At 39.8% G+C, this 14,547-nt stretch overlaps 7 protein-coding genes across 7 annotated transcripts; 4 read left to right on the plus strand and 3 right to left on the minus strand.

The window, feature by feature from the left end:
* Positions 1–784: 784 nt before the first annotated feature.
* On the plus strand, positions 785–2,059 carry IDP1 (isocitrate dehydrogenase (NADP(+)); the record flags this gene model as incomplete). The annotated part of the gene is made up of 1 exon (XM_018858467.1): positions 785–2,059. One exon carries the CDS (start codon positions 785–787, stop codon positions 2,057–2,059), a length of 1,275 nt encoding a protein of 424 aa, XP_018713378.1.
* An 825-nt stretch (positions 2,060–2,884) lies between these two features.
* Positions 2,885–5,143, plus strand: METBIDRAFT_76049 (Golgi transport complex subunit; the record flags this gene model as incomplete). Its single annotated transcript, XM_018858468.1, has 1 exon — positions 2,885–5,143. The coding sequence occupies one exon, from the start codon at positions 2,885–2,887 to the stop codon at positions 5,141–5,143; it is 2,259 nt and encodes a 752-aa protein (XP_018713379.1).
* Positions 5,144–5,334: 191 nt separating this feature from the next.
* METBIDRAFT_38220 (2-(3-amino-3-carboxypropyl)histidine synthase) lies at positions 5,335–6,558 on the minus strand (the record flags this gene model as incomplete). The annotated part of the gene is made up of 1 exon (XM_018856971.1): positions 5,335–6,558. One exon carries the CDS (start codon positions 6,556–6,558, stop codon positions 5,335–5,337), a length of 1,224 nt encoding a protein of 407 aa, XP_018713380.1.
* A 112-nt stretch (positions 6,559–6,670) lies between these two features.
* METBIDRAFT_29474 (Hsp90 cochaperone) lies at positions 6,671–8,240 on the plus strand. The gene has a single exon (XM_018855410.1). It carries the CDS (start codon positions 6,726–6,728, stop codon positions 8,187–8,189), a length of 1,464 nt encoding a protein of 487 aa, XP_018713381.1. The 5' UTR covers positions 6,671–6,725; the 3' UTR covers positions 8,190–8,240.
* A 138-nt stretch (positions 8,241–8,378) lies between these two features.
* Positions 8,379–9,638, minus strand: METBIDRAFT_9248 (uncharacterized protein; the record flags this gene model as incomplete). The annotated part of the gene is made up of 1 exon (XM_018859342.1): positions 8,379–9,638. One exon carries the CDS (start codon positions 9,636–9,638, stop codon positions 8,379–8,381), a length of 1,260 nt encoding a protein of 419 aa, XP_018713382.1.
* A 501-nt stretch (positions 9,639–10,139) lies between these two features.
* METBIDRAFT_76052 (uncharacterized protein) lies at positions 10,140–12,011 on the minus strand (the record flags this gene model as incomplete). The annotated part of the gene is made up of 2 exons (XM_018858469.1): positions 10,140–11,771; positions 11,802–12,011. 2 exons carry the CDS (start codon positions 12,009–12,011, stop codon positions 10,140–10,142), a joined length of 1,842 nt encoding a protein of 613 aa, XP_018713383.1.
* A 395-nt stretch (positions 12,012–12,406) lies between these two features.
* On the plus strand, positions 12,407–14,418 carry METBIDRAFT_228236 (LMBR1 domain-containing protein; the record flags this gene model as incomplete). The annotated part of the gene is made up of 1 exon (XM_018855199.1): positions 12,407–14,418. Exon 1 carries the CDS (start codon positions 12,466–12,468, stop codon positions 14,416–14,418), a length of 1,953 nt encoding a protein of 650 aa, XP_018713384.1. The 5' UTR covers positions 12,407–12,465.
* Between the last annotated feature and the right edge of the window lie 129 nt (positions 14,419–14,547).

Consider the following 14,547-nt stretch of genomic DNA (forward strand, 5'->3'; position numbering starts at 1 on the left):
GACTATTGGTATAAATGGGTGTTAGACAGAGGGTATACCGGGACGTTCATCGAGCGAGAAGCCGGTAACAATCCTGGATATTTTTCGTGTATGGCGCTGGTGCGTATTGCATGATATTAGTATATACAGGATATTTAGGACATTCACGACGTCGAGTAGAGGTTAGAAATTAGTGCAAATAGAAGAGGCCGACAAATCGTCGTTAGCAGTATTCGGGCAGTTTATGGAGGAAATTCTGTGATCACTTATTGCTACTGTCCAAATTTTATGCGCTTTAGCTGCATATAAATTGATTCACCCTAAGGCTTCATTTATCAAGTATTAACAAAGACAAGATTGCGACTTATTCAAAATTTATGCGGGAACTGAATATATTCATTCAAAAATCGAGAAAATTTGAAGTTGAACAAAGGGTTTTTGTTTGCACGCTGACGGTTTGATCTCATGTTGTAAAGTTTCCAACTATATGATTTTTCGTTAATTTGACTTGGTGAAGAAACACAGAGTTTATTCTTGACCACTATGCTTCAACATGTGAATGCTTCAGCTCATCTGTTGATTGGTGTTAAGGGATAATATTTGACGCTCTGAAGATTCCCCCCTAGGTGTTGTACAAACTCCGGAACCGGGCGCGCGGTGCTGACCGGGCCGAAGTTGTGACCCTTTCGCAATTGGTGAGCATAAAGGGCCGAGGTGTCCGCTACAGGCAGAGCTTGAAAATCTATAAACTCCAACTTTAGCGTTTGAAACTCAGAACAATTGTAATATGTTAAAACAAAGATTCATGAAGCAATCTCTGATTGCTCGTCATTTTTCGGTGTCCACTGTTTCGTTGGGCAAGATTCACGTCCAATCACCAATCGTTGAGATGGATGGAGATGAAATGACTAGAATTATTTGGGCTAGAATCAAAGACAAATTGATCAACCCATACTTGAACGTTGACTTGAAATACTACGACTTGGGCATCGAAGCTAGGGATAAGACTAATGATCAGATTACTATCGACGCTGCAAATGCCATCAAGGAGTACGGTGTCGGCGTGAAGTGTGCTACTATCACCCCAGACGAGGGCCGTGTTGCCGAATTTAAATTGAAGAAAATGTGGTTATCTCCAAATGGTACAATCAGAAATATTTTGGGGGGGACAGTCTTTAGAGAGTCCATCATTATTCCCAGAATCCCTAGATTGGTTCCAGGGTGGGAGAAGCCTATTGTCATCGGCAGACATGCTCATGGCGACCAGTATAAAGCTACAGATCTAGTCATCGAGGAGCCTGGTAAATTGGAAATGGTATTCACTCCAAGCCAAGGAGGTAACAAGATTACCAAGACAATTTATGACTACAAAGGCCCAGGTGTTGGTTTAGCTATGTATAATACTGATGAGTCTATCATTGGTTTTGCGCATTCGTCATTCAAAATGGCTCTTTCAAAGAACTTGCCCTTGTACTTGTCTACCAAGAACACTATCTTGAAGAAATATGATGGTCGCTTCAAGGATATCTTCCAAGACATTTACGAGAAGGAGTATGCTTCTCAGTTTAAAAGCAAGGACTTATGGTACGAGCATCGGTTGATTGATGATATGGTGGCTCAAATGATCAAATCCAAGGGTGGGTTTGTCATGGCGTTGAAGAATTATGATGGTGATGTACAGTCTGATATTGTTGCTCAAGGGTTTGGTTCTTTAGGACTTATGACCTCCGCCTTGATGACACCAGATGGAAAAGCATATGAGTCCGAGGCCGCCCATGGTACTGTCACCAGACATTTCAGACAACATCAACAAGGTAAGGAAACATCAACAAATTCCATCGCATCTATTTTTGCATGGTCTAGAGGTATTGCGCAAAGGGGAAGATTGGACGGCACTCAAGATGTAGTTAAATTTGCTGAAAAGTTGGAACAAGCCACATTGGCAACAGTCCAGGAAGATGGAATTATGACCAAGGACTTGGCTTTAGCGTGCGGCAAAACTAACCGTGAGGCCTATGTTACTACGACAGAATTTTTGGATGCTGTTTCTGATAAATTGAAGACTACAGTTCAAGTCTAAGAGCCTTGATATTCTTAGTGAATTAAGAGACTTTTTATGTAAATACTAGTTGTATACCTAATGAATTATTTTTTATTCTTCAGACTCTTTGTTGATCACTGCTGATGCTTCTAACAGTATCTAGTAAGAATATGCTGGATTTAATCCCCAGCATGTTCAAACGCAATATTTGTCACCATTCCTGAGAAAAACTGTCCATTTATTTCTTAGAAGGTCATTTTTAGCACCAACATTTGACTGTCTACATGCATAAATATCTTCTCAATTTTTGGACTTAATTCCTTCGATTCATAACACTCTTTCGTACAGTCATGAGTCCCCTGGATATCCTAGCTGAAACATTCATATACCTATCTATCTTACTACCAATATAAGACTGACTATATTGGGTGGCAGCTTCTGACGGAATTACCTTGAGACATACATTTCAGGTATGACCATATGATAAAGCGCGACGTCTTTTGACGACCTTCTGAGTACTTGTGAAATTAGTGAGATTCTATCGACAAACATAGTTCTTTTTCTTCATTTATAGTTTCTCTATTGTTGAGATACTTTATTTGTTTCTATTACACAGTGTCTAGCTAGTTTAGCGAAAAAACTGCCTCAATTATATTGCCATTAGCTTCATAGTGCGTGTCCAAAACACTTAACCACGTGACTGATACCAAAGTAATCTTTCAGCGCCAACGGGCTTTTAGTAGACTTAATCTCTGCGACAACTCCATAAATAATTCAGATTTCAACAAGAATTTAATTTGAGGGATTATATCGTGCATTTTATTGCGACTAGGACTTGTGTTTTGACTCGAGAATTATTACACCATGGACTTTGTGGCTTTTGAAACGTTTTCTGAGAACGATGTCTTGCCCTCTCCCCAACCGTCGCTATCACTACCATTGAAGTCAAATATAAATCATTTAAGTGCAAAACTTCACAATCTCAAAGATTTCAAAAGCTTTCTCAAGCAAAATCATACACAAGAACCAGAGGAAGTCAATCAGGATTCGAAAATGGCAGAACAATACGCGAAATTGTCTCTCCAGATGATAGATAGGGAGTATAAAGATTCTCAACTGATGAAATCAGATGAAGTCTCTTCAAGTGGACTCAGAGCAGATGCATTTTCCCTAAGATTGGGTCGGGCACTCAATTTTAGCATCGGTGACACGCGTATTCGAGAACTTTTCACCACTTTAGAGCCTAAAATACTTGACAATTTTCAATTGATTAACTCCGGAATTGAGGGCTCTCTAGCTCGTAAGAATCTACGAGGAGAAGTTGAAGCTGATGTTATCAAAATCAACGCGAGTCAGCTAGCAGATTATGCCAAGCCTATCGCAAACTTGAGATATTTGGGAGATCGCTTACAGGCTCTAGATATTTTAGTCAAAGACACAAACAAATTACTTTTTCAAAACTCTGTGGCTGTGGAAGATTTGCGAAGCGCAGTTTCACAATACACAGACGACAAAGCCTCTGTCACCTTGAAGAGAGCTTTGCTAGTTACGTTTCGGCAAAAGTTTACCTTAAATGAATATGAAGAATTTCTTTTGAGCTCTACTGAAATCAATTCAGATTTTTTTGAAGCATTGGAGCGAGCAGAAACCATAAATGAAGCTTGCGCCCTTCTTCTTGCTTTAGATAACCCTGAGTTAGGCAAGACTATAATGACTAAAATCAGCACGCTCGTCAACAAAGCAAAACATACAATCGTATCGTTTTGCAAAAAGTCTTTATCAAACACAGATTTGCTTTATTCGCAAGAAAAGCTTTCAGTTTTGAAGTTGTGCTTGCAGCAACTCAAGCAAAAACCCGAACAGCTTGTAATGATATTGGATACGTTTGTGGAATCTCGTTCTTCTGCACTTTTGGATGACTTTAATTCTCAAGTGGGAAATTTTGATGAAAAAGAAAACTCAATGGCCCCTGATGATTCTAGACCTGTCTATTATTCATCTCACGACCCTTTACGGTTCATCACAGACTTGTTGGCATATGTTCATTCTTCAGCAGCTAATGAGGCAGAAATTATCTTAGGATTGTTTCAGAGTGAAGACTCCTTATCTTCCACTCGCGACGAGGTTGTAAACAAAGTCATGACGTCTTTGGCGAATCCGGTTAAATCGAAGATTGAACAAATTATCACACTGGAAGGGAAATTAAGTGTTCTTTATCAGATACTTAATGTTTTGGAATTGTATGTCATTATGTTCAGCAAAGACCTCCACGCACGAGTTATATCTATTTCAATTGAAGACTGTATCAATCGGATTCGAGAGAAATTCAAGATGATTTTGACTAGTCGACTCGCGTCAGTTCAGGAATCCAATCTGGCCAAGCTTGAACTATCAAGCGATTTGCAACCCCCTGAATGGATAATAGTGTACTACTCGGATTTACTCCCTATAGTTGACTCAATGCAATCTTCAACTATATTAGGGGTGCATCAGGAAGAACATAAACAGTTTTTGGACCTCATAACTGAACGCCCCATCAAAATTTTTCAAAACCACTTGAATCTGGTTTCAAACAAGTTCAGCAAAAGAGAAAAACTAATCTTTCAGTTGAACTTCTTGGACTTGGTTGTTTGTAAGATCATTCCCTTAAGTCTTCTTGGTGATAGAATGTTGGAGATAAATCATTGTATAAATGATCTTTCCGAAGAAATCATTGAGGAACAGTTTCACACTCTTTTATCAGAATGTGGGCTTACGGATTATTACAATGTTATGAATATGATTTACCCCACGTCGGAGGATGTTGCAGATGCATCAATTTACCTGTCAGTCTCAGAGTCAGTGATTTTTAAGGCGGATTTAATTTCCGAGATTGATGATAAAATTCAAGCAACAATTCCGACTGCTCTTCTTGATATACAACTGAACTTGATGAAACTTAATAATCCTGTCATCGTCAACGAAATAATTGAAGCATGTTCGAGAAGATTTTTGAAATTTCACAAGCTATTCACAGAAGTGGTATTGATTTTCATCAGCAATTCCCCTTTTCAGTGGTCTGCAAGCGAAATAGCAACCCTTCTTGGTGTGGATATCAATCATACCATAGAACAAAAACTTTGAATTCACAATCTCTGCAAAGATAGTCATATTGAAATCCGATGTGATTTCCACTTCAAATGTCATGAGTGCGAACATCATAAAGATGTAAACCAGACAAATTGTATCCAGATAAACATGTTTCACGTCGAAAATTCGTTAATAAATTTGTTTTGGAATATTTCAGCAGGACAGAAAAGATTCTATTGAAAATTTCAAGAATGGCGGAGAGGGACTTTCCCCCTTCCATACCCATCTTTTTCATAATAGTCCATGGGGTAGTACTCCTTCAACCACGTGTCGTTTCCCGTGACAACCATTGCTTCATACGGCGTAAGTAATGGTTTCTCAAAAGCGTATCCCCAATCAATGGAAAGCCTAGGACATGCAACTTGAACGAAAGCGTCTATATCAGAAAACATAGCGAGCTTTTGTGGAAATATTTCACTCAAGATGATCTTGACAACCTCTACCCCCTTTTCTTTGAACGTTGTCTCAATTCTATCTAGTGTTTGAGGATTACCTTGTCTTCCCAAGGCTCCTAATATAAGACCAACCTTTTTAGCTTTTGCAGCTGCATTCATCGCATCCTGCCTCACCTGTACCATTTGTTGCTGATCATAGTGCTCTCTCGTAAATTTCCTTGAGTAAGGATCATACCGATAGGCTGGGATGTTTGGATTATGTATCATGGCACTTTCTAAGTGAAATCTTCCATCTCCGACATATACCATAGCTTTGATATTTTCATCAAGTCTGGCAGACGTACATCCCAACACTTCTCCTTTAGAGAGCGGCATTGTTTGCGGTGGAATGATATAAATTGGCTTCTCAATATCATTTCCAAGCTTTGCGCTTATGCTGTGAATTGTGGGATTAAACTGTATTGTCCCAAAACACGCCAAATGATCACCTTGGTGAAAGTTCTTCTTCAAAGTGTTCATTAGATGCGTTTCGTCAATATTGATGGTCACGAACACGTATAAGACCTTTATTTTAGTAACATCAATTGGAACGAGGCACAGGTGAGCATAATGAACAATAAAATCACAATCAAGTGCTCTTGCAGTAAAGTCGTCAATACAACAAGCACCATACGAAACATCTCCCATAACAACAGTTTCAACACCACAAAATTGTTCCAAGATATCCGAGATGATCATAGAATATATAAGCAAACCCTCAGGCATTTGTAAAGCTACCCGCCTGGAATTGTGCTTCTTGATATTCCAAACGCATTTGTGGATTTCAAAATTGTAGTTAGAAGGCAAAAGTCTTATTGCCTCGTTCAAATCTTTGTCACCAAGTATATCATCCGGAATTTGGTTGAGTGCCCGCCCTATATGACGTTTGGGCGCCTGAACTAATGATGCATTTGAGGATTCCGCGACTCTGCGTCCAACAAATCTTTTCTTTGGTTTATCACCAGTGAAATTCATTGATTTGTCTGGGTTGATGCGTGATTCCAGGTGACCACCGCGATGAAATGGACTCATCTCTCCTTCAAATATACAGGTGCTTGTGAAAACCAGAGATGCGATATCTTGCAAGCCGCGAACACGGTCTACACAGCCCTTCAAACCACGTTGTGAATAGCATTTTTGTGATGATCACTCCGTATTTTACCGTTGATCAAGATGAAGAATACCTCTATGTTTCAGTGAAAGTCTCACACATTCGGTTTTCGGCACAATCTATTGAAATGGTTGCCAATGGCGATGTTTTTGTATTTTCTCTTCCCCCATACTACCTTCGACTCAGACTTCCATTTCCTGTTCTCGATGACGAGAGAGCAAAAGCAGAGTTTGATCTGAAATCTAGCAATGTGAACATTTCTCTCCCAAAAGAGGTGAAAGGCCAGTTTTTTCCCGATCTAGACCTTACAGCCAAATTATTAGCAAGAAAGGACGAAGCTTCAGTATTATTACACAGAAAACCATTAATCGAGGAGTTAGATATTTCTCGTAATATGTCATTCGAAGATGTGGAGCCCAAAAATCTTGAGCTTCTTGCAGATGAGGGACAAACATATGAATGGGAACTCAGTCAGGAGATCAACACGCAACAAGCTAGTGGTGCAACATATGGCTTTAACAATTCTTACAGTCAGATTGTTGGTATATCTTTGGCCAGTGGAAATGACATCAACGAACTTAGTGACCCAGAATCATCCCTAGCACCCGATAGAATAATCGAGCGTCTCATTAAAGAAAATATAAAATTCGACCCAGAATACTATGCTGCTGATTTTATCATGGAAAAAAACCCTTCTGAAGATAATGACAAAGTTTATGCTGGGATAATGAAATGGAAGTCACCAACAACGCGGCAATTCTTGTCATGGTATAAGCAGCAGCAGCAAGCCACCCAAGAAGAAAGGGAGCTGGTCGTGAAGATAGAATTCTCAAAGGAAGAGAATGAAAGAATGTTTGAGCTTCCTAAGAAAAGCTATCTTCTTGAAGACTCGTATAGACCTCAACTTTGGATGTTATTGATCACACTTTTATTTGCACATCAATTCGATCTTCGGGAGAACGAAGGCGAGCACAATATTGAAAGTGCATGGACCATTGGTAAGTTGACTCCTCAATTTGCGTATTTGGATTCCCAAATTTTCATGCCTGATGATTTATCTTCCAATATTCTTGAAGCAACAATTCTCACTGTATCACGAAGATCACTTTGTTATCCGTTTCATAGACATTACGGTCTTACCAAAAAAGCATGGGATGATGTTTACTACATTCTTCGTTCTGGTAGAAGAGTAGTATTGAAGTGTCTTTTGGAAGTTAGAGAGCTTTTCCGTTTCCACGACGTGTATTACGTATATGATAAAATTTGGCTTGAGGATTTGTGTCTGTGGATTCTTAGCGATCTAGTTTCGGAAAATGCATTGAGGCACCTTGCCCATGACTTAAAGAGAAAAATCGAATCTCTTAAAAAGACAAGCATAACCTTTGAGAAGGTAGATGATACACAAACTGGTGACGCTATGATTGTCTTGGACATCGAGGAGATAGTAATAATGGCTGAAGATTCGTACAACACCTTTACAAGCCAAAATGAATGATTATTATACCAACCTTACGTAAACCAAATAAAAAACTGAATACAAACCAATCAAAAACATATCAACATGTGTGACAAGAGCATATGAGTTTGTGCATTAGAAGTGTACGCTGAAGGATAGTTTACTAGCTATGTAGGAGTAGATTAATTTGGAATGCATACCCAAAAACATTTGCAGATCATGAACGGTTTACTTCGTCCTTTCTGACGATGTGCAAAACGAAGCATCACGCTGAACATTGGGCATTGAACCCACCCGCGAAAGGTCCATAGATATATCAGTGGATCGGTGTCTTTTGTGAATTGCTGCCAGAGATTGCAATGACATTGAGTTGCTGCGCTTGTGTTCGGATTTCTCGGCAGGCCTTTTCCCCGGATTTTCTGAAATCCAGTGGTGGAATTGAATGACTTGTTGGTGTTGAGTCATGTCATCTTGCAAAACATTCGGCCCTTTACCAGCCTGAATATTTTGTGCCGGTATAGGACGAACTCTTGCTGAAGATTTAACACCCTCTGGCGATTTTAAGCGGTTTGTTGAATCTGAAATATTCTGATTTTTCAGTTGCGCATGCAGGTGATTCCCTGATTTATGGTCAGACACAGTTATCTCTGTCGGCATTGAGTAGTGCCGCTGGTGAAGGGGTATTGTTCTGGTGGCTGGACGAAATGGAGTTAAAGGGTTGGCCAAACTAGCCACAGCCATTGCTCCAATCTTTGCAGGAGAGCGAGGTCGCTTGTTGTTAATATTATGAGATGACAGTTGATATCGTGATTGCGCGCCACCGAACCGAAAGTTCATCGGATCGACAGAGCTTGCATTGTTTGAGTTTTCATATTCCCTGGAGGATTGCAATGGCGAAGCGGTTAGGTAAGGAGATCTCAGATACAGTGCGCCTGATGAATCATTGATCCCCGCGGAATTGTTGCTATTGGAAACCTGTCCCAAAGCTTGCGTTGGGAGTGACTGGTTCGCTCGATTTGATTGATTGTGCATGCTGACTATTGATAAAGACTCGGACGGAACATTGTTCTCAATGGCAAATTGTATCAAGGACTTTGTTTTAGAGATAACTTCTAACTTTAACCTCTCTTGCTCTGTTCTTTCTTGCTCTGCGCGTAGACGAAGGGCTTCTTCAAACATTGAGGGCGACATTGCAAATCCTTTGACACCCGGTCCTAAGAGAGAAGTTGATACCGACTCTGGAACAACTTGAGAGTTATGCGAGGATCGATGGCCATATTTTGAAGTGTATGTGTTGTTTATACCTGTAGGAGGTCCTTTAGATGTGTCATGACAAGATGTTTCAGCACTTGGACATATTGCATCATTTCTGGCTGAAGTATCTCGACTTTCAGGCTGACGGTATGGCGGTTCGCTTGTATGCTTTGACATTAGTGGCAGGGGGTCCTCTGCATCAGGAATTGTTTCGATTAAGGAACACACTTTCATGTAAGATCAAATTTTTGATTTCATCAAAGTTACCCGTATAATTCTGTGGTGGGTGGGTAATTGAGGACCCTGGATCTTGTTACGCACAGAGGATTTCTTGACTATTTCGAAGTGTCACGCGAATCTAAGTTATAATCTGACAAAATTTGCTCACAGAACTTTCTTTTAGTTCTAGTATACCTAATTATATGTCTGACTATGTCTTTCTGTTTCGATTAAGACTTGGAATAGTCGCTCAGTTCAGCACCGGATGCGTGGTTAGGGCAACATCACAGCGAAGACAGCAGATCTCTGGCCCCTGCGACGCGCGTCCTGTCTATAGCCTCAAATAGCAGCCAGAACTGCAACCCATTACCTGATCGAGGTGCTCCATAAATCTTGAAATCTTCCACAGGTTGGAAAAGTTTGGGCACCCAAAATTCTGGAACTTGGTCAGAAATTGAAAAGCCTCTAAGCGCTCAAATCCAAGGTTTTAAAGCCCAATGCAAGTCATTTGCCTCGCTAAAAAGACTCAACTTCGAAAAGAATCAGACCATCAGTCTTCTTAAGGCGGTCTATGTGCTTGCGAAAATTATCTCTCCATTCGACAATCTCGCTGATTTGTACTCGGAATTCACCTGATTTGATGAGTTTATAGGCTTCTTCAACCCACTCTCTCTTGATCTGTGGTTCCAAAATTTCAAAATAATTGTAAGCGCTAATCAAAAGATTGGCTGCTCCTCGAGTCCAGCTTGATGCCCAAGGGTCTAGGGCCGGGCTTTTATAGACGATCATTTTGTCAACCAGGTATGAGGGATCAGACAATTCGAAGTCGCAACAGGATACAAATGAGGAGCCGCTTGATTTTGGCTTCATTAACTTTAAAAACAAGGCGCCTTTTGCTTTCCCAAAAACAGTACTGGGCTTCAATGTTTCTTCAAGACGAGCTTTGAATGGGAAATTGACTTGATCAATTTTCAGCATATCCACAGACTTTTGGAACATCGTTTTACTACCGACTATGTCCACAAACAAATCCAATTTCAATTTATGGATATTCGTTTTACTGATTTTTTCGGACGTTGGAATGATTTTCAGGATACTGTCGATCACTTCGGTTGCAAAAAACGGAACCTTTTTAAAGTTGACAGGAATAGCTTCGCCGGGAAGCACGAGGTCCTCATTTCTCATATCAAAAGCAATAATATTGATGTTTCTGAGACCTCCACAGTTATACTGAGAAACAAAAGATCTGGTCTGCTCTAAATTTTTTTCCTGAACAACAAGTGTAATATTATAACTCTGAAGAATATCCTGATAGACACTTGAGGTGATAATTTGAACAATATTTCTCCCCAAAAGAGTATCCGCTCCATTTATGAGAATGTTTGCGCTTGCTTGCTTCTTGAAAACTTTGTCCATATACGAGAGAGCTTGTTTTGCTCGGCAATACTGCGATCCGAAAGTGCAAAATCTCGCAAGCGGTGGAATGTCCAAACTTGGGTTTACGGTCTCGGTTCGCATGTCAGATTCTTCGTTGGTCGATTCCTCTATTTGAAAGTCTGATGAAGACGCCGTTGGAAGATTGATATCAATCTTTCCTAGATCCTCCACTTCTTGATCAGAAATTTCAAATATAACATCACTCGGATTAACAATAACGCAAGTTTGCAAAGCTCCTTTCTTTTCTAGTGGATTTGTAACACCAAAAACTTTAGCACCTTTTCTGAATTTCTCATTGCGGACAAAGTTTTTTCCAAGCTCAACAATCTCTCCCACAAAATCATAGGCAATTCCAATTCTCTCATTTGATATATTGTACGCGTACTTTCGAATCTTTGCCATATCTAAAGAGAAAAGAGACGAATACTTGACATCAACTAGAATCCTATCAGGCCCAATGGGAAGAACAACCTCATGGTAGTTGAAGTTCAAAATCGTGTTCTTGTTGACCGCAGAGATTTCCTTAACTGCTCGACTGGGAAGATCAGGCATGTCATCAAGAGTAAGAGGTTTCTTCTTTTTCTTGCCTTGAACTGGAGATTTCTTGATCTGTGGCAATAACTTGGGAGCATCTGCTCGTTTTTCTAGGTAAGAAAGTTCCGGGGGAATCTTACCGAAAACGTTACTTTCGTATCCGTGTTGTTTAATATCCTCGGTAGATAACAGACGTGGCTCACTCACAGGATCACTCATGAACTTCACCAGCTTGCGCTCTTTTATCACTGGCTGGTCATCTAAATCACTTGGTTCTGGAATGGACATCCCTTGTTCTGTGTCTGGGCTTGAGACATCGGATTGTTGCTTCCGTTGAGTCAGTTCAGGATCATCCATGCTCTTCGCTTCTGAAGTCACTGAGGGCTCTTTTACAATATTTTTGCTTTGAGCAGTCATACTGATTTGAAACCTCAAGTTATGGGAGTGCTCTATCTTTCCTAAGTTAGGAATTTGGATGAGAAGTTGGCTCTAGGGTATCTTGCGAGTAGTGCGTATTGGCATGCTCCATGTTTGTTTGGCTAACAACTTCCGGTGAATCCGATGCGACATGGCCCCTTGAGAATAAAAAAAAAAGAAAAACAGAATTTCTGCAGATTCTTGAATGGGGAAAACAGAAAGCATAAATTTATACATCTGGCTTTCGTGAAAATTCTGATTCCTCGCATGAAGTTATAACAACTATACTTAGATATTTTATTAAGTAGGGGGTATCTCGATGGCGAGATGATACTGCAGGCATAAAATCTTGAGAGTACAGTAGATGGCTGTGCAATCATTCACGCAGGCATGAACACTCCGTACTAAAATTCATCTATATATTCAAACCTTGCTGTTAAAAGTGCAGTTAGCCATGATTACAGTAATACTATGCTATACTTCAGCCCTTATCGGGTCATTGATTTTCCTTGTGTATCACATCAATTTGTGGAAGTATCCAATATACTACTCTGCCCCTTTGATTTTGGCTGTGTATCTACCAATGTCTGTGACAATTCTATTGCCTCTTGACTATGTTAGTCATACAATGGGCCCAATAGCAGGGGTTCAATTGAGTGACAAATCAATTCTTTTCTTGTGGAAAGGAACTTATTGGTCCACATTTATACTCACGTGGGTGATTTTACCAATCCTCAAAGAGTTCTATCGCGTTGGAAACCACCTGAAACTAGAAAAGCTTAAGGCATCATTGAGAAGAAATGCTAAGTTTCAAGCCATTTCTCTCTTGTGCTCTGTTGCATGCGCAGTATATCTCATGCTTGAGGTTGGATTGACATTCAAGAATTTAAAGTCTATGATCATCGCCCTTTCTCACATATATGCATTGGTCTTGGCTTTATGGTTAATGGCTCACGGCATGATTTCTATTCCTCGAAAACGGTGGATTGAAGGAAATCTTATTCAAAATTTAAACCATTATTACATGCGAGTTCCCAAATTGGTGGATATTTTAGAAGATACGAAGAGTGAATTTAAAGAAGATATTGTTCAAGTGATGCTTCTCAAGGAGAATTTTACTGATGCAACAATTGCTGGTGACTTTCAGTTTCGTGACTGGATCTTGGACCTTGAAGCTCAAATACCAGATGAACTCAAAGAAGCTGCCATGCGACAATTCGTTTATTCCCATGAAACGACAATAAATCGAGAGCAAATCACGGAACTGTTTATGTCTAACTTGACTTACAAGTTCCAGACTCATTTTTACAAACTACTGGCTCACTCATCTGATTATGACCTCATTTTAAAGAGAATAGTCCAATTGCAGACAATAATTGAGGCAAGATGTAGTCAGAACTGGGATGATAGGATGAACATACTACACGCAAATGGAAATGATTACTTGCCGAGATTCAGCTTCTATGTTCAGTGTTATGGCATTCCCCTATTCGCACGCGTGCAATCTAGTATGATTTACCTATTATCTTTCATCATTATTGAGTCTGAATTTTTCCATTCAACAAAATTATCGCTCATTAATGTGATCACTTATAATATGGGTATTTTCAGACATAATCTTATCCAGGCAACTTTTTTACTGTCCATTTTTATGTACATGTTATTTTGTGCAATTAGTTCGCTCGCTGCGCTAAAAGTTTTCAACATGTACCACTTGGTGCCAAGACACTCTGATCCTGTGTCAGCTTGTTTTTACGGATCATATATTGCTCGGATGACTATTCCTTTATCTTACAACTTCATTGCATTATTTACAACTAGAAAATCTATCTTTGAAGAATGGTATGGACAATCCATTCATTTGTCTGGTTTGTTTAATTCGATGAACAACTGGATTCCGCGTCTTCTTTTTATTCCTATTGTCTTAACATCTTTCAACTTGTACGACAAAATTAAAACTTTGCTTGGACTTAAGACAGATATGTATAGCTGGGCAAATTTTGATGATGAGGAATTTGATGATAGTACATATGACCAAGAGCGACAGCAAAGCAACAGAAAAGAGTTGATGATAGTTGAAGCCAAACGGCTTGTCCAAATGGAGTTAAAACGCCGGGGGAACCAGGCTTCTGGGTACAACAGGTATTCTCGTGTTGAAGGGAGTATAGCCCCCCCACCAGAGGCTGATGCCCACATAGCAGACAGTTATCCAAAAGCGTTAGTGCAGACTCAACTGAATGGGAACATATTAGAGCCAGGATCAACCATATTGAGTCGTCTAGGCGAAACTTTCGGTGGCTTTAAAAACGCAGTCAGTTCCAAATTCAGCAATTCGCGATTGCAAGGAGATATGTCTTTGCAATATCATGATTATGATACTGATGCTGATGATAATCTAATTGTATAAACACTAATTACTGAAAATTTATCTTTAAGTCTTTTTGATTTGGAACTAATATATTGGGGGGAGTGGCGATGGATCTTGCTAGTAGTGGCGCAATATTAAAAATCATGTAGTCTGGCGACAGTTAGCGCA

Source organism: Metschnikowia bicuspidata, assembly GCF_001664035.1.
Source record: "Metschnikowia bicuspidata var. bicuspidata NRRL YB-4993 chromosome Unknown METBIscaffold_1, whole genome shotgun sequence".
In the NCBI taxonomy this organism is placed as follows: Eukaryota; Fungi; Ascomycota; class Pichiomycetes; order Serinales; family Metschnikowiaceae; genus Metschnikowia; species Metschnikowia bicuspidata.

Coding starts and splice junctions, on each gene's coding strand:
- METBIDRAFT_29474 (XM_018855410.1), top strand. CDS start 6,726: ATGATCACTCCGTATTTTACCGTTGATCAAGATGAAGAATACCTCTAT.